Here is a 27,243-nt window from a genome sequence, read left to right on the forward strand (position 1 = left end):
ATTACTGATTTAACTATCAAAGTTTCTAAACAGAGAGTCAAACATTTTTACAAAATTGACTTCTATGGGGAATAATTATAAATAGAAAAGAGAAAGAACAGGAGTCTCCTCAGGGGCCTGTTTGACTAAAGGCACATACCAGGACAGAGATGCAGACTGAGAGACCAACTTTCTGGATCTGGGCAGAAATAAGGTGTTCGATTGTAAATTGAAGGAAGGCCAGGAATGGGAGTAGTTTGAAACAGTGAAAGACAGTTCTGTTCTCTGTTTAAAATGTAAACATGTATTATACACACCACTATATATAAAATTGATTAATAAGAACCGACTCTATAGCACAGGGAACTCTGCTCAATACTCTGTAATGGCCTATATGGAAAAGAATCTAAAAAAAGAGTGGATCTATGTATATATATAACTGATTCACTTTGCTGTACACCTGAAACTAACACAACATTGTAAATCAACTAGATTCCAATAATTTTTTTTTAATCCTGAAAAACAAAAACAAAACTTCAGTAGCCTAATACACTTTTCTTTTTTTTTTAAACACTGGGTATAATTGGGCTCCATAGAAGCAAGACAATTGTTGTCTTGTATCTCTTGTAGACTACCCTAAAATTTAAAGCATCCTTAAATTTGAGTTCAAAAGACAAATCAGGGACAAATGATCCCAGATGGTAATTCAGGTATCTGAAATAGGATAGAATATTTTCTGCTTCAATTGACAATATTCTAATTGTGTAGAGGGTTTAAGAAGAGGTTTAAAATGCACTATCTAATTTGATTTTTTGTTTTTATGGGATAAGAATATCAGGCCCTATTTCAACCTCCATGTTTCAAGGAGAAAACAGAGCAGCACAACACCAAAAACACCTGATTCCTAGAAAGAGAAATTAACTTTTCTCAAATCAAGAATAGGATGAAGCAGGACTGTGAAAACATTCCAGTCTCTTGCTTTTGATTTCCATCTTGTTTATACAACAGCATATTGTACTAACTCACAGAGAAGTGCTATGTTTGTGCAGTGCTTTTCATAGACATTGCACAAACATTACGTTTTATACCAAAATTATCATACTGAATTTGATATGTCTTGAAATGCACTCGTTGATGATTGTCTCATTCATAAAATAGGCATTCAGAACACTTATCGACTTACTGTTGTATCCACCCCCCCCAAGATAAAATGTCCGTATCCTAATCCCTGGAACTTGTGAATATGTTAGGTTACAGGGCAAAGAATAATTTAGGTTACAGTAGAAATTAAGATTACTAATCAACTGACCTTGAGCTGGGGAGATTATTCTGAAATATTCTGATGGGGCAATGTAATCACAATCGCTCTTATAAGTGGAAGAGAGGAAGACAGGAAGGAAAGAACCAGAAAGATGGCAGCTTGAGAAAGCCTTGACCCAATGTTTCTGGCTTTGTAGATGGAAGACGGGAACCATGAGTCAAGTACAGTGGTGGCCTTTAGAAGCTGAAAAAGGCAAGGAAAGAACTTCTTCTCTACGACCTCCAAAGGGAATGCAGACTTGGCACTGACACCTTGATTTCAGCCCAGGGCTACTTGTGTCAGATTTCTGACCTACAGTACTCTATAATATATTTGTATTGTTTTAAGCCTATAATTTTTTGGAAATTTGTTAAGGCAGCAATAGAAAGTGAATACAGGTAATATTACTGATTGAACATATCCAAAAAACAAATAGAGAATTCCTAAAAATAAACAGGGAATTGCAGCACTGTGTGGTAAATGGTATGCTGGAGAAATATGAGTTAGTATAGGAATATTAAGCCAAGTCCACTGAAGTTCACTAGGGACTGGGAAGGAAGTAGGACATAAAGGAAGAGTGGGTTTTCATTAAGAAAATTCGGGGTTGGTGTTATGATTTAAGGTGAATGAACAGCAGGTATAAAGACCAAAAAGCAAGAAGGAATGTGGCATTTTGGGATAGTATTTTGGTATGGGAAATTTATAGCTTATGAGTAAAACAAAAAAAAAAAACAAAAAAACAACAAAAGCAAACAAACAAGCTAACAAAAACTCCAATTACTGTCAGGCTAAAGACAGACTAATTATTTGAGAGATAAACATATTAAGGAGAATGCATTTGATATCTTGAGGGGATTGGAAGGCCATTAAAATGACCTCAGGATGAGCTTTGCATTTGGGATAGAAGAAACAGATTGAGAGGGGGCAGCAAGGGGTTCAGAGAGACCACATAGAAAGCTGTTGCTTTGTGTACTTAGAAATGATGGAGGCCTGAACTGGGAGACTTGTAGGGAGGAAAAGAGAATGGACCACATTTTAGACTTTTTAGAAGAAAGATTCAACATGGATTTTTAATTCCTTGAGGAACAGTGGAAAGGGGGAAGAATATATTTTTATTGCTTTAGCCACTGAGTATATGGTGATGTCATGATCTTAAACAGAAACACAGAAATAAGAGTAGACTTTGATGTGAGATAAACAGTGAATTCAGTTTGAACAAATAGTATTGAGAATCCAAGTGACAATGTCCAGTGTGGGCCAAGCATGTGTTGTAGTCCTGGTGAGAAATCTAGTCTGGAGGTATTAATTGTATTATTACAGCATATAGATTATAATCACCAAAGGACAGTGGATTAGACAAGAAAAAAGTCATAGGCAGAACTTTGAGGAATTTCAACCTTCGTATGATGACTAAAGGAACTCAATAAAGGCAACTGAGGAGTGACCAGAAATAAGTAGGTTTTGAGGAAATATGGCGACTGAGAAACCAAAAAAAGCAAACATTTAAGTAGAGGGAATAAGAAGCAATTTCACAGACTTGAGGAGACACTTGGTGTACTTGTAAAATAAGGGGTAAAAACATTTCATTAGGTCTAGTAACAAGCAAGTTAATGTTGCCATTGGCAAGGGCAGCTTCGTTAGCATGGGAATCAGATTGTGAAGGAAGTAGAGGACCATTGAGTATAAGAAACTATAAAGTTTGGATGAGAAGGGAATACAAGTACAATGGCAATTGGAAGTAAGCATGCTGTTTTGGGGGGAAAGATTAGAAGTCCTTGAAATTATTAGTGTAAGGTGGTCATAATAACGTGAGAGATAAAAGGTAAACCATAGAGAAGGAATCATTTTTAGACTCAGATCTTACAGCATGTAAAAAAAAATGGATACAGAGAATGAATGTAAAAACATTACAAGGAATTAAAGGTAGACGTGTTTGCTTATACTGTAACTAGAAATAATGAAGAAAAGATGAGTGTAGTGCAGAAAAGGGGACAGATTTTTCTGAAATGTATGACCTACCTCTATTCATTCTGTGGGGAGTTTTAGCAGTGCATTAATTGATGTCAATCTCCTACAGTAAGTAAAACTGACTCATAATGAATAGCCAATTGCTTCTTGGGCACCTAGGGCAAGAGTAGATTTGGGGCAATAGTAGATATCCATTTTAATCAGTAAATAAATATTGGTAATAAAATAAATGTATCCTTCAATCGTTTGCATTTATTTTATAAAATATTTGCAGATACATTTTTTATTTGTTTAAAATTGTAATTAAATGTACCTGATGTAAAATTTACCATTTTTAAGTGTACACTTCTGCAGCATTAAGGATAGTACATTGTTGTGAAACGATCATCAGCATCCATGTTCAGAACATTTTCATCTTTTCACCTTCCCCACACTCTGTATGGATTGAATACAAACTATCCATTTCCCCCTCTCCTAGCCCCTGACAACCACTGTTCTACTTTTTGTCTCTGTGAATTTGATGAGATATTTCATATAAGTGGAATCATACAATATATGTCCTTTGTTGACTGGCCTATTTCATTTAGCATGCTGTCTTCAAGGTTCATCCATCTTGAAGGATGGGTCAGAATTTACCTGCCTTTTAATGTTGAATAATAGCCCATGGTACATATACACCGCATTTTGTTTACCCATTTATCTGTTTATGGAAACTTGGGTTGCTTCCACATTTTGCTATTGTGAAAAATGCTGCTATGAATATGGGTGCACAAATATCTCTGCAGTCCCTGCTTTCAACTAACTCTCTTGACTATATGCCCAGAAATGGAATAGCTGGATCACATGGTAATTTTGGCTTTAATTTTCTGAAGAACCATCTTCCATTTTCCACAGTAGCTGCAACATTTTACATTTCTACCAGCAATGCATGGGATTTTGATTTCTCCACATACTCACCATCAATTATTTCCTAGTTTGTTGGTACTGGCCATGCTAATTGGTGTGAGGTAGTATTTCATCATGGGTTTGATTTGCATTTCCTTGATGATTAGTGATGTTGAACATCCTTTTTATGTGCCTATTGGACTTATGTATATCTTTTTTGGAGAAATATCTATATAAAGTCCTTTGCCCATTTTTAATTGAGTTGTTGTTTTTGTTGTTGTTGAGTTGTAGGAGTTCTTTATATATGCTGGATGTTAACCCCTTATCACTCAGCTTAAAGGATCCTTCCAAATTAGATCTCACCATTCCGTATCCTTGCCAAGTGCCTTGCTTGTCACAACGTGGACTATCTCTGTTTCTCAACGTTGTATTCATGGTATTTCAAGATCTACTCCCTATCTCCTCCTCAGCCTCTTTCTTCACTGATTTCCAGTTTGCATTTCCATCTTCCTTGACTCCCGAAGTGCTTGCAATTGCCCACACCTAGGTCTTTGCTGATGTGATCTCCTTACCAGAAGAGCACCTGGTCTCTGACTTTCTTCTTAAGAACTTCTATTTGGGGATATACTTGATTCAGAAGTTACCTCTGCTCAGAATCCATCCCTGAGACTGCTCCTTTTTTTGGTGCCCTGTGCTATTTTATACATGTGTCTTTTATCCTATTCCACATTATTTTGTAATCGTCTTTTACAGTTTAATTTCCTAGATTTGAGAAGAGAAACCATTTCTTATCTATCTTTATATTTGTAGTGAAGAGCCTTGTTAATGTCACATAAGAGTACAACAAATGCTGGTTGTTGTGGATCAAGTTAATAATAGTAACTTGAAATATTAATTTAAAAATGTAAAAGGATGGAATTGGATCTTTGCACAGCTGATAAATTTTAAACTACAAAATACTTAATATCAAATAGACCATACTTCTTCTTTGCCTGGCTTTCTTCTTTCTCCCTTTAAATTCTTTTCTCTCTGCTTCTCTGTTTCCCTCTCCCTCAGTCTCTCTCTCCTCCTTCCATCCAACCTAACTCTCTAACTTTTATTTTTAGTTGAAAATGTTCATACTTTTGGAATAGACAAGAACAATATATCATATAGTAAGATGTCTAATTTACTTATATATTTAATGAAGTATTATTATGATTAATAATCAATCATAGCTGCAGTCAGAAGAAACTAATCATTCAATGTTTCCTAGGCAGTCACTATAAATGTGCATTACCTCTCAAGACAATCAGTAATCTATAACTTCTGTAATGCTTTAAACATCACAGATGCTTTGCTTTAGTCCTAGCTGGTCATCAACAACAAGGGTCCATTTATATTAGTCGAATGTCTGGTAACAAGTTCACTGCAATTTGCCTCCCTAGAACAGTTTCTGGTAGGATGAGCACAATTTACGGTGAGCACATTGCAGATGATATACGGTATTCTGTGCCCCACAAAATCCTCTGTCTGGTGGCAGAATAGCGTTTGGTATGGATGCCTCCTTTCCATTTTTGTTAAGAAATTTATTTAGCTTAAATCTATTTTTAAATTGTCACCTAAGTATATAACGAATATTCATTAAAATTTAAGATAAATCTACTTTTTTATTTTATAGGAAATTTTCATTCCAAATTTACTAAGGATGATGGCAGTGGTAGATCTTGCTGAAAATGCACTCACCAAATAGCACTGCAGAGACAGAGGTCTGTTATAAATTAAGGGAGAGAGTTTTTAATTGAATTTCCTTAAGAGATGTGACTTTGTTATTGAATAAAATGGGGTAAAACAATCAAAAGACTGAGCACTACTAAATAGAGTGCCAGGCATACATACCTTAAATAGAAAATCATCACTTAATTATTTGTATAAAAGCGTGAAGATAAATGTGTATTAACATTTTATTTTGCTAATTCTTAAAATGTTTGTTAAAAACATCTCTTTTTAACAAATTTGTTACTGGTTTTGGAATATTTGTAAGAGAAATTGCCAAGAAATTATCGTGCACTGAATTGCTATAAGGCATGGTAATAAGGTATTTTACATATACCTTGTTAACATGAGTACATACATATGTACATGCATTTCTTTTCACTGTGATGTCCCTGAGGCACTACAAAATATTTTGGTGATTTCTAAGCATTAAAGAATTATTAGGTTATTTTGAGTGTAGTGCATTAATTCTCCTAGGGATCTCGGAGGTAACAATAGTCTGATTCTATTTTTGAACCTCCCCAAAACTGAATATAAAACATTAATCCTGGTAGTATGTAAGGTTGTACAGGCTCCTTGAAAGTGTCACACTGCTAATTCAATCCAACGACTGAAATAACTCAGAGTAGTAACACTATTATTCCCAGAACAGGTTCTCAATGGAAGGCTTACATAATTGGTCCATTTATTTTAGATCAGAAGAAAAAATAGTCATTAGTTTTAAAATAAAATTATTAAAAATCAGAAAATATATATTTAAAGGTGTTAATTACGGGTAGGAGACATATGACTTAAATGTCAATTGATAAACAACATTTGGGAGACACTGGTAGAAGGTAGTATTGAATACATTTTAGTGAAGTCTGTTTTTAAAATAAACATCTTATTTATGTTGAGGATGTATATTTTGTCATGTAGATGATTACATTTATCCTATGTGTGTATTTTTTTGGTTTGCTGAAAAATAGATATGAATATGATTTCACATTATGTTATCTACAAACCAGAATATGTGCTTAACCTCATATTTATTTATTTATTTAATTTTATTTTATTTTTTATTGAAGTACAATTGATTTACAATGTTTTCTTAGTTTCAAGTATACAGCAAAGTGATTCAGTTATACATACACACACACATATATATAGTGTATATATATGTATTACATATATATTTATATTCTTTTTCAGATTCTTTTCCTTTATAGGTTATTACAAAATAATGAGTTGAGTTCCCTGTGCTATACAGTAGATCTTTCTGGTTTTATCTATTTTATCTGTTTTATATATAGTATTGTGTATCTGCTAATCCCAACCTCCTAATTTATCCCTCCCCTCCATCTCCTGCGTGGTAACCATAAGTTTGTTTCCTATGTCTGTGAGTTTATTTCTGCTTTGTATGTAAGTTCATTTTTGTCATTTTTTTTTAGATTCGACATATAAGTGATATCATATGATATTTGTCTTTGACTTACTTCACTCTGTAATCTCTATTTAAAGTACTGGGATAAAATTTTAGATAGTCTTGTTTTTAATGCTAGCTCTCCAAGATGGTAGCCCATACTACATGTGGCTGTTAAACATTTGGAATGTGGCTAGTACCAATTGAGATGTGTTGTACATATAATATATATAGTAGATTTCAAAACTTGCTGGAAAAAAGAATTCAAATTATTTCCTTAACGTTTACATTGATTATAGGTTGTGATAATAATATTTTGGATATGTTGGCGTAAAGTGTTATTAAAATCAATTTCACTTCTTTCTTTTCCGTTCTTAATGTGACTGCTAGAAAATTTAAAACTATTAGGATGGCTAAAATATTTTGCTTGTATTATTTTTCAAATGGGCCAGTGTTAAACTCTAAGGAGAGGAATAATAGTTTGAGGATAGTAATAAAATGTCATGATTATAAGTTTTATAATTATTGTATCTTTACACAATGCAAGTCATTAAAAACATGATATTAAACTATATTTGTTGATGCTGAGATATGTTTCCAATATCTAATACTTAAAAGAAGTAACAATTAAAAAAATTTTGAATATATAAGAATAATCGTCATATATGTATATATGTAGATATCAAAGTGATTGTAACTGAATGATGTAATTAAAATTGATTCCAATTTTCTCTTGCATTCCTTTCTGTTTTATTTAACTTCTACAACAAGAAAAATAAATAATCATTGTTAAAAAAAGTTATGGAAAATGGTAGCTTATACAAGCAAAAAAGCAAAGTCTTTGGCAGACCTTTTATTAAACTGCAATTTGGCTTAAACTTTAGGAAAATTCAAAAATCCATTTCTCTCGTTTTGATATATTTCTTCCCTTTTTTCAACAAGATACACTGGATTCAAACTAAGATACTCAATGTAAATCTTACGATGTCTATATACATGGATATGGCCTGTTAAAACTTTATGTTTTGTCTGGTTATAACCACAGAATTACTCCATAATAGCAGTAGAACTCACTTAACTGACAGAGTAGACCTTTAGTTGGTTAAAAATAAATGAGGCAATAATAACTATTCATTAAAATAAATTTAGCAAAAATGTATTTTCTAAGTATTAGCTTTCAAATTCTTTAAATAAATATTTTTAAAAGATTAAATGCTTAAACGCATATGATTATCTGATATTATAAGTTTGAAAAGCACTTTATTTTATATTTCATAAGAACACTCACTTGTTAGATAAATGCCTCTCTAAAGAATCACTTGACAGAGCAGAATCCTATAAAGAAACTTTCAACTGGAAAATTTAGATAAAATGCATTCTCTCAGAATAACCTAGAGAAGGGAATTCAGAGAACAGCTAGTAATTAAAACATGACAGATTCCATTCCAATTGTTTTAAATTGTTGAACAATTTTGGCCAGTTAAAAATTAAATCCCATTAGTACAAACTCACTTTGGGAATGTGAGATACTTTGAAATGAAGCAAAGGCTTTGGTGCCAATCTGCAGCCACTCAGTCATGTCCAAATGGCTCGGATCTGGGCAGCAGTGTCCCCTGGATCTCCACAGTAAAGCCACTATGAAGACGCCATCCGGATAGGGTTTCAGACCACACAAGGACAACTTAAGCCTCAACTCAAGGAGTTTCTGAGAAGATGGTATTAAGAACATGGGGTTAACAAAGCCAAAGTATTCGTGAATTATAGAAATGATTCTGAAAGTCCATAAACAGCCTCAGGCAAACTCCATCTCAGAATATGCTGCTGAAATCAGCGGAAAGTAATTTTAAGTCAGACACAGTAAATTATGATTGACAAGTGTGGAAAATGAAAAAGATTGGTGAGTTACCATTTTATTATTTTTTATTTCATTTTCACTTTGTCAAGCAAGTCCTTATTCTCAATATCTATATGACAAAAGAGTCAATACTTCAAGAAATAAATAGAAGTGTTTCACCTGAAATAAAAGAAGCTAAAATATCTAATTGTATCTGCTTTTAAAACTTACAAACAGGTCAACAAGCAAAATTTACCAGTGAGAGATCAGAACGTGTAAGAATCAGAGAGTGTAGAATGCCACTGGATATAGGTAAAAAGAGAAACATAAATGTGTACCAGCTACATCAGACTAAGGTAACCTTAGCAATGGTGAGGACAAAGTCATCTTCAAATGGGAATGATTTAGGGCTCTTATTGTTTTTAAAATTATAGTTCAAATCTATATTGCCTTAACAGTTGTAATTTTATTTTTTACTTTTTAGGTTTATTTTAAAATTTTTTAACGTCTTTATTGGAGTATAATTGCTTTACTTTGTTGTGTTAGTTTCTGTTGTATAACAAAGTGAGTCAGCTTTATGTATATATATATCCCCATATCACCTCCCTCTTGTTTCTCCCTCCCACCCTCTCTATCTCACCCCTCTAGGTGGTCACAAAGCACCAAGCTGATCCCCAGAGTTATGAGGGTGCTTCCCACTAGCTATTTTACATTTGATAGTGTGTATATGTCCATGCCACTCTCTCACTTCTTCCTAGCCCACACTTCCCCCTCCCTGTGTCCTCAAGTCCACTCTCTACGTCTGTGACTTTATTCTTGTCCTGCCCCTAAGTTCTTCAGAACTCTTTTTTTTTTTTTTTTTTTTTTAGATTCCATATATATGTGTTAGCATAGGGTATTTGTTTTTCTCTTTCTGACTTCACACTATATGACAGACTCTAGGTCCATCCACTTCACTACAAAAAACTCAATTTCATTTCTTTTTAATGCTGAGTAATATTCCATTGTATATATGTGCCACATCTTCTTTATCCATTCATCTGTCAATGGACACTTAGGTTGATTCCGTGTCCTGGCTATTGTAAATAGTGCTGTAATGAATATTGTGGTACATGACCCTTTTTGAATTATGGTTTTCTCAGGGTATATGCCCAGTAGTGGCATTGCTGGGTCGTATGGTAGTTCTATTTTTAGTTTTTGAAGGAACCTCCATACTGTTCTGCATAGTGGCTGTATCAGTTTACATTCCCACCAACAGTGCAAAAGGGTTCCCTTTTCTCCACACAATCTCCAGCATTTATTGTTTGTAGATTATTTGATGATGTCCTTTCTGACCAGTGTGAGTTGATACCTCATTGTGGTTTAGATTTGAATTTCTCTAATGATTAGTGATGTTGAGTATCCATTTTCATGTGTTTGTTGGCAATCTGTATATCTTCTTTGAAGAAATGTCTATTTAGGTCTTCTGCCCATTTTTGGATTGGGTTGTTGTTGTTTTTTTGATATTGAGTTGCATGAACTGCTTGTATATTTTGGAGATTACTCCTTTGTCAGTTACTTCATTTTCAAGTATTTTCTCCCATTCTGAGGACTGTCTTTTCATCTTTTTTATGGCTTCCTTTGCTGTGCAAAAGCTTTTAAGTTTCATTAGGTCCCATTTGTTTATGTTTGTTTTTATTTCCATTTCTCTAGGAGGTGGGTCAAAAAGGATCTTGCTGTGATTTATGTCATAGAGTGTTCTGCCTATGTTTTCCTGTAAGAGTTTTATAGTGTCTGGCCTTATATTTAGGTCTTTAATTCATTTTGAGTTTATTTTCATGTATGGTGTTAGGGAGTGTTGTAATTTCATTCTTTTTCACATGTAGCTGTTCAGTTTTCCCAGCACCAATTATTGAAGAGGCTGTCTTTTCTCCATTGTATATTCTTGATTTCTTTATCAAAGATAAGGTGACCATATGTATCTGGGTTTATCTCTGGGCTCCCTATCCTGTTCCATTGATCTATATTTCTGTGTTTGTGCCAGTCCCATGCTGTCTTGATTCCTGTAGCTTTGTAGTGTAGTCTGAAGTCAGGGAGCCTGGGTCCTCCAGCTCCATTTTTCTCAAGATTGCTTTGGCTATTTGCAGTCTTTTGTGTTTCCATAAAAATTGTGAAATTTTTTGTTCTAGTTCTGTGAAGAATGCCATTGGTAGTTTGATAGGGATTGCATTGAATCTGTAGAGTGCTTTGTGTAGTACAGTCATTTTCACAATGTTCATTCTTCCAATCCAAGGACTTGGTATATCTCTCCATCTGTTTGCATCATCTTTAATTTCTTTCATCTGTGTCTTATAGTTTTCTGCATACAGCTCTTTTGTCTCCTTAGGTAGGGTTATTCCTAGGTATTTTATTCTTTTTGTTGCAATGGTAAATGGGAGTGTTTCCTTAATTACTCTTTCAGATTTTTTGTTGTTGGTATATAGGAATACAAGAGTTTTCTGTACATTAATATTGTATCTTGCTACTTTACCAAATTCATTGATTAACTCTGTAGTTTTCTGGTAGCATCTTTAGGATTATCTCTGTATATTACCATGTCATCTGCAAATAGTGACAGCTTTACATCTTTTTTTCCAATTTGGATTCCTTTTATTTCTTTTCCATCTCTGCTGTGGCTAAAACTTCCAAAACTATGTTGAAAAATAGTGGGGATAGTGGGCACCATTGTCTTTTTCCTGATCTTAGAGGAAATGGTTTCAGTTTTTTACTATTGAGAATGATGTTGGCTGTGGGTTTGTCATAAATGACCTTTATTATGTTGAGGTAAGCTTCCTCTGTACCTACTTTCTGGAGAACTTTTATCATAAATGTGTGGGAAATTTTGTCGAATGCTTTTTCTGCAACTTTTGAGATTATCATATGGATTTTATCCTTCAGTTTGTTAATATGGTGCATCACATTGATTGGTTTTGGTGTATTGAAGAATCCTTGCATTCCTGGGATAAACCCCACTTGATCATGGTTTATGATCCTTTTAATGTGCTGCTGGATTCTGTTTGCTAGTATTTTGTTGAGGATTTTTGCATCTATGTTCATCAGTGATATTGGCCTGTAGTTTTCTTTCTTTGTGACATCTTTGTCTGGTTTTCGTATCAGAATGATGGTGGCCTCATAGAATGAGTTTGGGAGTTTTCCTCCCTCTGCTATATTTTGGAAGAATTTGAGAAGGATATGTGTTAGCTCTTCTCTAAATGTTTGATAGAATTCGCCAGTGAAGCCCTCTGGTCGTGGGCTTTTGTTTGTTGGAAGATATTTTTTTTCTTTTTTCTTTTTTTGGTGCGGTACGCGGACCTCTCACTGTTGTGGCCTCTCCCGTTGTGGATCACAGCCTCCAGACGCGCAGGCTCAGTGGCCATAGCCCATGGGCCCAGCTACTCCGCAGCATGTGGGATCTTCCCAGACCGGGGCACGAACCCATGTCCCCTGCATCGGCAGGCGGACTCTCAACAACTGTGCCACCAGGGAAGCCCTAGTATTTCTTTTAAATATTCAAAACTATGTCTGATCTCACTTAAGATTTATTGGATCCCATTGCATAGATTTCCAAGTTTATTAATCAAACAAGGCATGATTTGAGATATTTGATGCTTGCAGTAACGATTTATTTTAAATATCCTAGTAAAAATCAAATGATTTTTGAATAATGTCAAAAATTCCTGAGAAAAATGAAGAATGTTACCTGATGCTTACTGTAAAATAATAAAATAATTCATCTTATCCAAAATGAAAAAAAATACTATTTTATGGAAAACTTTATAAGTACTAAAATAACACCCTAATCATGTAATAACAGTTGATAATGTGCTGGTTCTTTTTTCATTACCATTAACATTTTCCTGTTTGCAAAGTACCCTTTACTTTCTTCCACATTGTGTGGCGGCAGAAAGAATAATAAACTGGAACTCAAGAAATCTGTTTATCTTTGTATCTACCAGTAAATAAAGACTGGATAAAGACAAGTTCCTTGACTTCTCTGGCCATAGTTTATTCTTCTAGATTCTATTTATTTAGGGACTTTTTAGTTTTCTGAGTTTCCTCCTCTCTGGGGGAATGAATTCTGGGTGGAAAAACTGATTACTTTTTATCCTTACTATATCTGTCCTTTTTATCATTATCTGTCTGAGATGATGCATTCTAAAGGAAAGGAAACTTACCTTTTCAAGTTGCTTTAACTGTCACAGCAGTCTACACACATAGGTACTTCATATTTACTTTTAAAATAGATTGTCTTTTCACAATTGTTATATATTTTTATTCATGATACTAATATTTTATAATAGAGTGACTTTCTAACATCATGTCGTTATACAACGCCTGTCACTAAACTTCACAAAACGGAGGTGGGTTTAGTCGTGAAGTATTTTAACAGAAGGAGAGAAAGAAATAGACGTATGTTTCCTATTCACATATAAGTATAAATACATCTTGCTGATACAATCCATACAAGTTAGTTTTGCTCTGTCCAGAGGGTCATTCTAGAGCTTGATACCCTGTTTAATAATGGTGAAACACTGAAAATATATTGCAGAAAGCTGCTTGGTGAGACCACAATGAATATTAAAACACCCCCAGATAATTCCAGCATTACTTAAAAACATTACCTTTTTTAAATGATTATGTTAACATCATTTCATCATAGTTAAGGAAAAGTTTTGTGATTATTCAAAAAGATAAACCTCATAATATGATTGCCAAGTGTTTTCGTTATCAAATATCACTTTATGATTCAAAATATTAAAAATGCAGACCTTTTGCATTATACATAATTTTGACAGAATGGCAGAATCATTACAATCTTCATTAAACTTCATTGCATTTACTATAAATAATTTCAATAAAATTGCTACCATATTACCTTCCAGTTGTTAACAGAATCATATAGATTTACTTCTCTCCAAATTCAATAGTTTGTACTACACTGTAGCTCCTTTAAAAACAATGTTTCACTATGTCTCTATTGAAGTTTGTATTGATGATTCAGATTTCTGAATTGCAAATTATATTTTTCTTTACAACATACTGATCTACCTTGCCTTCCTTAGCAATATCAAATCGTATCCCAAACACAGCATCATTTTCCCCTTGATAGGTGCAGGTAGCAGTATTCTAGGGAAGATTCTTTTGTACTGATATTGCCAGGGATCATTATTCAGTCTTTGCTGTGTTACCATAAAAATAAAATATTACTCACACGTTATTTTCATTGTATTTATTAGTTTCTAGCTCCACTATTCCACCATTAACAATATTTTGAATAAAAATCCTATGTAAACATACAATTTAATTCTTATTGATGCTTGATAGTTTGTGTACCATTAAAAATATTTTCTGCTATTGCTATAGATTTCAACTACTTCTATTTAGCCATATCCATGTATCTTCATATTATGGGAGTGGAGGATAGGAGTTGGTAGATTAGACTGCTTGTTTAATAAAATAAGTTAGTAAAATAGTAATGATAATTGATATATTTCCATAGACTTTCAGACCTGGAAGAGATCTTCTGGTTGGACTAGTTTCTCTAAATACTCTGGTGTATCATGCAGTAGAGATTTTATTTATGCCGATGTAAGGGGAGCAAAACTGCCACCCCAAAATGTGTCTTTGGTATTAATATTATTTCAAGCTGAAAACAATCAAAGCCCAAAAGACTTGGAGAGTAACTTCAACTTTCCCCCAACTGCCTAAAAGAAAGAGGACAGAGGACCTCTTCCAGGAAGGGAGCTATCACCACAGGTTACCATAGTATGAACTAGGGGTGTGGACATAAAGGAACTCAGCAAAGTCTGCTTCTTAAAATTTCTCTCTGTGTCCCATTGTTTGTGCAGGGCTGAGAGAACATTCATTTACCAAACACTTGTTTTTCCATCTCCATGTGTATTGCTTTCCTCCCCGTTGAAGCACAAAACCCCTACCTCAACATCCTCTTTTGTCTTTAGCTGAAAATGGTATTTAAGGTGAGGGTTTCAGCCATTTTGGTGAACATGTATACATGTTATTAAATTTTGATTTTCTCCTGCTAATCTGCCTTATGTGAACTTGATTCTTAGACCAGCCAAAAGGGCCCAGAAGGGTAGAGGAAAATTTCTTCCTCCCTGATACTCTTCTCTTTGTCCATCTTCCATCTCTCATCCCCTAAAGTCCAAATCCACTCATCCTGAAGACCCATTCAATTGCTACTACTTTCATAAACTCTCCTTGATTCCCAGTGCTGGAGGTTATATTCTTAGTTCACTTTATATTTTATGTAGGCCTTCCTATGACATTCATCCCCTTGTATCTTACATGATAGTATATAATATAATACAATATAATGTAAACAATTTTTCCTCATAAACCATAATATTCCTGTCATCCTAAGCACACAAAACAATGCCTACTACAGGGTGAAATTTAGTGGCAAACACATAGACTTCTTAACTGGTTTGGCATAGGTCTGATAATAAACTCAGCCACTTGGTTCTTAACTTCTCTGTGTTTCAGTTTCTTCATATAATCATTGAATGATAATGCTGCTTTCTTGTTATCTTTGAAAAGTTGTCTAGCCTTGTGACACACTTTAAAGGATTAACTGTTTACCAAGATATCCCATCTTGTACTCTGCTTGCAATTTAAAGTGGAAATGCAGTCTAATTAAATCTGAAGAGCATACTGACATCTTGCCTTAAAGCTTTGTAACATGCAGCTATTTCACATTTATTTCTTTGCTAGTATCAAATATTACATAAAATATAATTCAGTGTTTTAATATAAAATGATCATGTGGTAACTACTATCCTTATTTATATGAATTTTCAGAGATTTAAGTAATTTTTCCAATATCAGACAACTGATGGATGACAGAGGCATAACCCAAAAAGTATCTTTTTACACCAAGTACATATCTTATTTCCTGCCTTTTTGGAAAAAAGAAATATATACATATGTATATATTTGGAAAGTCCTATATATGTGAGTGCATATAAAAATATTGAGGGCTTCCCGGGTGGCGCAGTGGTTGAGAGTATGCCTGCCGATGCAGGGGACACGGGTTCGTGCCCCCGTCCGGGAAGATCCCGCATGCCACGGAGCAGCTGGGCCCATGAGCCATGGCCGCTGAGCCTGTGCGTCTGGAGGCTGTGATCCGCAACAGGAGAGGCCACAACAGTGAGAGGTCCACGTACCGAAAAAAAAAAAATATATATATATATATATATATATATATATATATAAGATTATCCATCTATCTATCATCTATCTATCTATCTATCTATCTATCTATCTATCTATCTATCTAAAATCTCATTTAACTTTGATTACTTGGTGATTTTCAAATACCAAACAGTTAATTTAGTATTTTTTTCTCTTTCTGTTACACACAGCTCCAAAACTTTCCCTTCTGTTTTTTGCCTCTTAGTCTTTTTTCTTTGAATTATTATTATTTTTTTAATAAACATAATATTTTTTTAATTAATTAATTTATTTATTTATTTTTGGCTGTGTTGGGTCTTTGTTGCTCTGCGTGGGCTTTCTCCAGTTGCGGCAAGCGGGGGCCACTCTTCATCGCGGCGCACGGGCCTCTCACTGTCGCGGCCTCTCTTGTTGCGGAGCACAGGCTCCAGACGCGCAGGCTCAGTAGTTGTGGCTCACGGGCCCAGTTGTTCCGTGGCATGCGGGATCTTCCCAGACCAGGGCTCGAACCCGTGTCCCCTGCATCGGCAGGCAGATTCTCAACCACTGCACCACCAGGGAAGCCCCTCTTTGAATTATTTTTAATGAATAACCTGTCATACAACTTTTTAAAAAAAATTTTTTTTATGGTATGTGGGCCTCTCACCGTTGTGGCCTCTCCCGTTGCAGAGCACAGGCTCCGGACGCGCAGGTTCAGCGGCCATGGCTCACGGCCCCAACCGCTCCACGGCATGCGGGACCTTCCAGGACCAGGGCACGAACCCCTGTCCCCTGCATCAGCAGGCGTATTCTCAACCACTGTGCCACCAGGGAAGCCCTGTCATACAACTTTTTAAACCAAATCATCTTTACAACTTTGCTCTATAAAGTATACTCAATTTTAAGAAGTGTTTAAGCATTTTAAACATATATAATTGATTCCAAAGTATCTTAACATAAATATAATTTTCAGTTCTTATGCTAATTATTGTTGTTAACGTATATGCAAACGTTATCTATTAATCAACTTTGGTTTTTCTATAAAATAAAAAAAATTGCCATTATGTAAATAATTAGTTTTTGATATATGGTGACAGTGAAGTGCTGTTCCTACTCTAAAATAACCTTGGAAGCGTCATTGTGGAATTAATATCTTAAACTAGAATCAATAGGAACTGATAGCAAATGTTATCAAACATTTCCAGCTCTGCATTTTAGAACTATAACTCCCTTAGCTTTTACATTCGTTTCAATACAGCCACACACTTAAATTATCTGTTATATCACTTCTCTTAAGAAACAGTCTGTACTTTGAGATCAAGCATACACACCATATTGGGTAAAGAAACAGGAAAAAGTACAAAGAGGAATTAGAGAATGAATCTTATACTCACGGAATGTTCTATAAAATTCTTCAAGAGCCAGGTGCTTGTCTGAGTTAAAATCATCATATTTCAGTAGATCATACAAAGTACAATCAGAAAGGTCCTTGCCAAGTTCTTCCTGTTTTATCACCTGACAAGAAAATTAAATTCATGCAATTATATCTGTCTTAACATTTCTACAGTATAATTAATTCTATGTAAATCACTTAATAGGTAATTTAAATCTGTAGCTGGGCAAAGAACTGAACCTATGAGAAACCTGGGTTTTCAGTTACTGGACATTTATTTTCAACTGTTTCAAAGATATACTTATAAATTTGACTTAGTTGCTTTGACGTTAAGATACGTACTTAGAATTTAGCCTAAATTTTCTAATACAAATATCTCCCAGTAGGACCCAGAAAATCTGAACACTAAAAGGACAATTTTGTATTTCAGTCATTTCCTTTGCTCCACTTATATTGACTCAAGGAAATACCTGCACATGAAAATTTCCTCCAATGTCTCAGTGACCCATGTCAAAATAGAACAGCTCTTTTCCAACAAAAAGAGTGAGGAAATTTGGTCCAACTTTCATCTTCCTATTATTTGTAAAAAATGAAGTTGGTATTTTTTTTCTCTTCTGCCTAAACTCCTCCCCAGCTGGAAATGAAGGCATTTGGTGTTCTGAATTAACTCCCTGGGTCACAAAGGAGCTATTCAACAAATGACTGTTTCCAGGAGCCAGATAGAATTAATGCACCGATTGATGATGGAAACCTACCCAAGCATGGGTGAGGAAAATCACCAGACTGCTTTTCTATTCTGTGCTCTGTTCCATGGACTGGGGCAGTAGCTTTTTTATACTCTGTTTTTTACCAGACAGATATAGCCTGTCTGGTAAAAGAGGTCTGCAAGATTTTTCAAACATTCCTTTTCATTCTGGGTAGCTGCATAGCTGTGTCCAAGGTCTTTCATATTTGTCCACAGAGGGATTGGTTCATATTGCTTGGAGCTTTGCTTCCCCGTGTTTTTTTTTTTTTTTAAGTTGGTGCAATCACGAAACACAGACTCTGAAGTCAGCCAGCTAGGGGGGTTCAGACCATGCCAAGGTCACTTAATAGTTCTATAATATCTGGCAAATCACTCAACCTTTTCTCAATCAGAAATTAAAGATACTAACCTCTATCTCTCCTGGTTGTTGTGCAGACTTATAAAAACACGTATATGCTTATACACACACATATCGTCAAGTGCAAGATATACAGTATACATTCAGACCTAATCAAAGTTAAAAATAATGATTTTTATTTAATGTGCTTCTCATTATAATAATTCACTGCAGATTTCCACACCAGCTTGTGCACATTATAGTTGTATATTCATGATGCTTTATTATTTCTTTTGGTAGAGCAGGATGATTCAAGCTTTGTCACAGCAATGGCGGATTGCTGATAGGAATTTCTAAAGAGCTATTTTTAACCTTTTATGGAACATCCATAAGTTAGAAGTTGTTATGCCTGCGCTTGGATGAGCTGCAGAGACAGCTCTGAGGATGGAGCTTAGCCGTTGGATCACTAGAAGCTCCAGCCCCTCCTGTAGCCACCTGAGTGGTGACATGCAATGATAGCACTTGCACTGCTAAATACGACTTTTACACATTATGTGTTCTCTCTTCTTTTTTACTGGATTCAAATTTCATTGGCTAAGCTGGCATTTGCTGCCTTAGAAGGGGGGAAAAGTGAATGATTTATCTGCTTTCCATATAAATGCTTATTGTCAATAGTGTGGATTAAAGCCCTAGGCTTTAGCACTAAGGATTAACAAAACTATCTAATGTCTGAAGCTATCTCTCCTATAAGCCTGATGGGGAAACAAGTACTGCTTTTCTGTTTAGAAAGCAACGGAGCTCTCAGCCACTCTCCATCTGTTATTTGTTAGATAATGGGAAGTGAATTTTCCCAGGTAGCGGAGGGGCAGTGTGTTTGATCTTACCTCATTATACACTTCCTAAAGACCTGCAGTGCCAGCACTGCAGTAATTTTTAGGATGCAGTGACACCAGGATTTGGTCAGATATTTTAATACTATTTTTAGTGACTTTTAGTCAAGTACCTGTTTGTGAAACGATGGAACAGAAAGTTGGGGGAGAAGCTTTCATCATTGTAGTGTACGTCTCATATTTATTTCTGTTCTAATATTTCACTCAAGTTAAATCATGTATAGACCAAGAGAACAGACTCCTACTTTTTTCCTTGAAACTGGCTTTGGCATAAGACTAGCTTGCTTTTGATTTGATCTTGAACTTGATTTGATCATGATTACAAAACTCAAGCTGGATATGTTGTTTTAATGAGTGTGCTTTAGAAAAGTGCATGGTCCTGGCTAGTGAGCTTTTTATAAAAATCCTTGTTCACTGACACTTGGCCATGCCCATGCACAGGGGAGAGGTGACTCACTCCCTCATTTTTCCATATTTTAAATACACGTTTTCCTCATTTAGTCCATTTTTGGTCAATGAAATAGCTTACTTAAGACATGCTTCCTAGTAACTTTTTCTCTCCTTTGTTTCTTGATGGGAGCATTGGCACACTCTGGGGTGTTCCAAATGCGGAAGATACTTTCCTATAAACCTTTTAACCAGCCTGGGAAAATTGCTTCAGATATTCGGAGTTCTGATAGCCTTAACGAGCTGAATGTGTGACTCGGGGAAAGAAAGTATAAAACAAAATAGAAGTAGTAATACATTAAGCACTCTTGTGCTGGGGATCCAAACTTGTAGGACATTTATTTCATTTACCTTCTGGCTCTGGTTCCAAAGACTTCCCACTGGAGCTTCCTCAAAATGCACGTGTTACATCTGAACTAGAGATTCTTGACAAGGCCAGACTCACTGAATATATTGTCATTGAAGTATCTTAGGTTGAAACTTTAGTCTAGGAGGCCAGGCATAATTTCATTTGCAAAGTATTTCTTTTAATTCAGGTAAGTATATTGTTTTTTTAAACATAATGCTATTGCACACTTACTAAAATATTGTGTAGTGTAAACAAATTTATATGCACTAGGAAACAAACAAATGAAAAGTATGTGACTTGCTTTATTGCGGTATTGTGGTAGTCTGGAACCAAACTGCAATATCTCTGAGACATGCCTGTACACTACACAGAATCTCAGATGACAATAACTTATCTAAAGATAAATAAAACTGGAAAGAGAAATAGAAAGTGCCAGCGGTAGATGTAGAGGATTATCTCCCTGCTAAGAGATGTATGGTTATTAGATTTCTGGGGATAAGGCATGACTTGGACATCCAAGGTTATTATATTCACTCTCATAAAAGCAATAAGATACATGTAGTTGATTTTTTTTTTTTTTTATTTTGCGGTACGTGGGCCTCTCACTGTTGCGGCCTCTCCCATTGCGGAGCACAGGCTCCGGACGCGCAGGCCCAGTGGCCATGGCCCACAGGCCCAGCCGCCCCGCGGCATGTGGGATCTTCCCGGACCGGGGCACGAACCCGTGTCCCCTGCATCGGCAGGCGGACCCCCAACCACTGCGCCACCAGGGAAGCCCCATGTAGTTGATTTTGATGGTCTCAAGTCAGGTCATGGTGATGAGACCATCTGTGTAGGGGGTAGGAAGACAGAGGAGTCTAATCTTCCAGTTTTGTGTCTTGTTCTTTCCTCTCCTTGGTGGAGTAGAAGAAAAGATGAACTCATGAAATATACCACTCATACTGACAACTACTAACGGGCACTTGCCATCTGCCTCAAGAATGAAATCATGGGCTGCTGCAGCTGCTGACCTCCAACACCCCCTGAAAGGAGTTCAGGTGGAGATCAGAAATGAGGCCCTCTGTGCTCTGTGAAAAACTGGCAGAACAGGTCTCCAAATAGTTACATATTTTCAGGAGCCGATTTTATGAGCTCAATTCTTGCATCTCCTCATATCTAGAAAAGCACTAAAATCCTTTGTGGTGACATCTGCTCCTCATGACGAGTGACCTTCACGAGACCAGCAGAAACCTTATGCAAAAAATATGTGCTTGATTACATGTACTCCCTCTTCACCAAAGTCACATGTATACTGACCTGTCCCCCAAAATCTTTGGAGCAGTTTCTCAGAGCTGTCTGAAATGCTGTCTCCCGGGCTATAGTCCTCATTTTGCCTCAAATAAAACTTAACTCACAGCTCTCACGTTGTGCATTTTTTTTCAGTTGATAATATGTTCAAGTAATCTGAGCTCTTCTTCATCCTTTGAAACTATTTTTCTCAAACTAATCATGCCCGTGTCAGAATCACAATGGTCTTAGTAGAGTTAGAGCTCAGTGATCCTCTATTTTAAAGAAAGTCCATCACGTTTGTGAAGTTAAGAAGAGGTAGATATATTCAGTCCTTTACTTGACAAATGTGTAGATTACATTCCAAGGCTCAGAAAATAAATATACTCCTGTGGTAACAATACACATTTCAAGGCACTGGCTTTTAAGTTTCTCCCACATCAATATAGGTTGGCTTTTCTATTACTTGGTCCTCCAGACTACTTCTTATCCACTTTCTTCCTTTCTCCCTCTCTCCCTTCCTCCATCCCTCTTTCTTTCCTTTCTTTACAAACACCATATGCCAAGAATAGTTCTAAGGACTGGAGATTAATTAGGAAGTAAGAATGACTCCCTTATGGAGTTAATATTCTAGAAACGGTGAGTGGGAACATGTAATCAATTGAAAAAACAAGATAATTATGGATGATCAACAGCACTTAAAAATAAATAATGTGAAAGGACAGAGGGTAAATAATTAATATTACAAATTATAATGGTTTAATCATATATAACTGATGCTACCCTGCAATTGGTGTATTAAAAGAAAAGAATTGCATAAAATAATCATATCTTCTAAGTTTCCTTTTAGGTTTTGTAATACACTTAACACATTAGAAGAAATTTAAAAAATCATTAGGGCCAACATTAATTTTGAAAGACTAGCTGAAGAGATAAAATTATTAAACCATTGGTGGGATGAAAACTATTTTAGTTTTAAGGCATTCTATATGGCTCACAGGAATTCTCTGAACATGAATGCCAACATTTTTAATATACTTTGACATTCTAAAGGAAAGATGCTACAAACAATATATTTTAAAAATTTTAAAACAATTTTAATTTTCAAGTTGTCTTATGATACTATGAAGAGTTAAAACAAAAAAAAAGAATATTTGAAACTACTTACTAAGGTTTCCAGCTACAATTGAAATTACTGTTTATTAATTGGAGCCCTGAGCTACACCTAACCCAACAATACAGGTCTTACCTTTCTGTTTTAAGTGCTAATTGTTGCTGTTATGATCTACCTACTGGCATTGCCAATGCCATTTTAACACCTGGTTTCTGCTGCCTTATTTTGTATACCTGACAGGTTTATGGGGTTTGTAAATGTTGAATAGGATTAATTACCATGGCACTCCCAGACAGTCCTCACTTATCTCCTCCTCTACCCAAACAAATGCTTATTTATTTGCATTTAGTTTGTTTCCACTAAAATAGCATTTTATCTATGGGGTAAAACAATTCTTACCAATCTCATTATACATAAATATGTTGACTAGCTACAAGAACCCCTTTAAAAGTCTTTAAAATTGTAATAGGCTTAACAACTCAAAATAAAGACTAACTGTCCATTCCCTATGCAACAGTTCTAATAAATTTTAAAGAAAATGGATATGTACAAAGTCTGCAAAGACATGAGCACCATGCTTATCCTGTTAGCTTAAAAATATCTAGCGTTATTTATTCTTGCTTTTTTAAATTTGTAAATGAATTCACATAAGGTAGTCATTGAGCAAATGGCTCTTTAAGTCAAATATATATAACATAATAATCTAAATCCTGAGAACAAGTAGTTCTTTTTATTATTTTAATAAACTGTTGTCATGTGTGCACATTAAGGAAATATTTCATTCTAATATGTATTCCTAATGTGAATCAGCTTATTAAGGTGACAGAATCTAAATGAAGAAAAAAGCTAAATCAATATACTCAATACAGCTGCTAGGTTAAACTCAGACTCACAAGGGAATGACTTTGCATACTTAAACTCCATGGGTGGTTATTTTATGAAATGGGGAGAAGGCTGAGGAACACATTTGCCAAGCCATTAGCACCATTTCACTTCAAGAACTCTATGTAGGCTGCTCTTAAATTAAACAAGGAGAATTTTAAGCTGAGGTTGGCTCTAATGCCTTGGCACATACAATACAACCAACCCCTAAACCTGTAAACGCCTCAAGGTTATGAAATCAAAACCTAAGGACAACCAAGCACAAACGACTAGGCTTTAATCTGTAGCCAATTAGGACTTTCCTTACTTTGCTTTCACCTCCTCTCTATAAAAGTTTTCCCTAGCTCCCCTCCACAGAATGCTTCTAACCACTTTTGGTATGGTGTTGCCAGGTATGAATGGATTTTTGCTCAGATAAACTCAACATTTTAATATGCTTCAGTTTATCTTTTAATATTGCTAATAAACTCAAGGGTGCCATTCTGCTGAGTGAAGTCTGTGTATGTATCCCCTCATTTTACTCTGAGGAACCATGATGCAAGAAGTAGTTGTCCTTTCTCAAAGGGACAATTTATACAAATTCCCTTGTGCTTCAAACCCTGGTTTACTTCTGTGACCCTATAAAATCCAAGTCTTCCCATATTGCTCTGCACACTTCCCAATCTGACCTAATCTCATTTCCTTTACAACTAAAACCCATCATAGTATCCTCTGTAAATCCTGCTCTCTGATCAGAAAATTCTCTTTTGGCTTCTATTTCTTAAGGAAACATGTTCTTCACCATGCTGACTTTAAGAAAATCTGGCTACTCCTTAAGAAAACCATTTGTCCAATAATTTTAACAATTGGAGACTAATTATTTTCTCACGTCCATTCTACGTCAATGGGAGGAAGATGGTCAAAAATTAAATGCTTCCCTATTGGCACTTCTGGATTTCTTCCTCCTCCCAAATGAGTTTTCTTTCATCAGATAGATAGATAGATGATAGATAGATAGGTAGATAGACAGACGGATGGATGATAAATAGAAGCTACTCCTTTGAATGTCAGGTCATTCAGTTACATAATTCTTTCCTATTCTCTCCCCATAATTCACCAATAATTTACCCCTCAATTCACAAAATTTCTATCTACCTTAACTCTTTATCAATATCCCCAGAAACTTCAAAATGCATATGAATAAACCACCAGGAAGAGTTCTATGCTTCTTTTCATAGCAACTGATCATTAACCTTCTCTCTTCCAATGACCTTTTCCTACATTCCAGCCTGCCAAAAGGAATGTGATCATACCTTATGTCACTTCATCCTGAAATCCTTATTTCAAGCATTACAGGTCTGTTTTGGAATAACATATGTTCTTAAAACCATAAATGTGTTACTGTGTAGCTGAGTGCCTGACCACACTAGTCACATACACAATACTTAGGGGAGAAACCCTGTTTGTTATTATGTTTCAAATAAAGTCTATACTTTACATTTGTTAAGGCTTTTTCAGTGAGCTATTATCCTGTGAGACATACATTTGAATATTAAGCAAATTTGGAGCATATTGCTACAAGGACAATTTTCACTGAAGCAAGAATTAGTAAAGCTCAGATTTCACCATAGACCCAAAGAGAGCCCTGAATTCTTGCTGTTGGAGAAGGCAATTTAAGAGAAGCAGGAGAGAGATACAGATAATAGAGATGAACCTCAGACACTTGTTTAGATTTGGGGAATGGAACTAAGAGAGAACACCAAACAAGCAAGTTTTCACACCATCAGCCTGGTCTTTGGGAAGAGCCAAAACATTTGATTTTGCCTTTAGTGCATAGAACTGGTTACTGGCTGAGACCACTCAGTTCTACCAGCTCATTCTGAATAGGATCCAGGCAGTATAGCACAGATTTAAGAAAAGATACAGGGCTACCTAGACCAAAGTAAATTAAATGTCCATTTACCATTGTCAATAAAGAGAGAATAGACATTTTAAAACAAAAATGCTCAACAAATACTTTAAATGTGATTGAAATATTACCTTTGTCATATAGTAATTAAGACACGTATATGGGAGAGGAGAGAGTGATGAACTGTTCTGTTCCTGTAAAAATGCTCCCACACTCTCCCCTGTCATCCAACCCCATGTCCCTCAGGAAGGCAAAAATCCTCACCAAGGGTGAAAATGAACATCATACACACTTGAGGAAAGAGATAGATGTGGGATTTCACTTGGCTCTGGGAGTATAAAAAATAAGGCAGAAGATAGAAGATAAGAATTTCTACTAGTCTCAGGGATTGAAGACTTATTTGCCAAAGGAAAGACTGTGCCAGATATTGCCTTATTTATTTTTTACCATCTTTATTGGAGTACAATTGCTTTACAATGGTGTGTTAGTTTCTGCCATATAACAAAGTGAATCAGCTATACGTATACATATATCCCCATATCTCCTCCCTCTTGCAGATATCGGTTTTTGATGTTGGTGTTATTATATTCTACAACTTGCCATTAGTTTTTAAGAAAGTCACATAGATGTTGGTAACCATTGAAAGTGATGTATTTGGTTATACACATTTAGGGGGAGAATATAAATAAAACAGAACTATATTGTTTTGAGTGATAAGGAATTTGGAGCCCCAGGGAAAATTAAGGAGTTGAAACTGAGAGATAGACTTGGGTCCTGCATCTGTGGTACAGAAAATGCAAGGCATGATCTGGACAGAGCACAAGGAAAGGAAAAGTGTACAAAGTGCTTCATCTAAACTGGATTTCAATGTGTGATTTGTGTAATATGTGATATAATCCCATCCTCTACCACCCTATACATCTTCAGTCATTCAACCAAGTACATATTGCTTTTTGCAAATGGGTTGTGTGTGTGTGTGCGTGTGTGTGTGTGTGTGTAGCTCAAAGAGAAATGCAAAGGAAATGACAGACATCTGGATTATAGAAACGTAATAGTATTATTACAATTACAACTACCATTATCATTACTCAGTTACTGTACTATACTAACTGAGGACATATATTTTTAAAATATTTAAATTGTAAAATATAGTCAATTAAAGCATATTGTTTCTTTCATAACACATCTATGTCTGTCTTAATCAAGATATTGCTTTCAATTATTTCTTATAACTTGGTTTTATGGGCAATAAAAAACTGCACAAAACTAGGTATTTTACAGTTTGACAGGTAAGGATATTTTAGTATAATATATATCAGCATCTTAAAAACAAAATATATATGATTGGGGCCTCCCTGGTGGTGCAGTGGTTGAGAGTCCGCCTGCCGATGCAGGGGATACGGGTTCGTGCCCTGGTCTGGGAGGATCCCATATGCCGCGGAGCGGCTGGGCCCGTGAGCCATGGCCGCTGGGCCTGCGCATCCGGAGCCTGTGCTCCGCAACGGGAGAGGCCACAACAGTGAGAGGCCCGCATACCGCAAAAAGAAAAAAAAAAAATATATATATATATATATATATGATATTTATTTTAAGTTTAGTTCAATTTAACATCATATCTGTA

The 27,243-nt window shown here is 35.5% G+C and overlaps 1 protein-coding gene across 3 annotated transcripts in view; it reads right to left on the reverse strand.

Moving 5' to 3' along the window:
• The window catches only part of FSTL5 (follistatin like 5), a gene marked incomplete at both ends in the record, with an annotated part of 533,648 nt that overhangs the window by 254,277 nt on the left and 252,128 nt on the right, over positions 1–27,243 (reverse strand). For all 3 annotated transcript variants that reach the window (XM_081250998.1, XM_081250997.1, XM_081250996.1), the window contains one exon: positions 17,706–17,826. In XM_081250998.1, coding sequence (XP_081107124.1) covers positions 17,706–17,826 — 121 coding nt within the window. The remainder of the gene's footprint in view (positions 1–17,705; positions 17,827–27,243) is intronic.

The sequence above is a fragment of the Mesoplodon bidens genome (assembly GCF_964165515.1).
Source record: "Mesoplodon bidens genome assembly, chromosome: 1".
Classification (NCBI taxonomy): Eukaryota; Metazoa; Chordata; class Mammalia; order Artiodactyla; family Ziphiidae; genus Mesoplodon; species Mesoplodon bidens.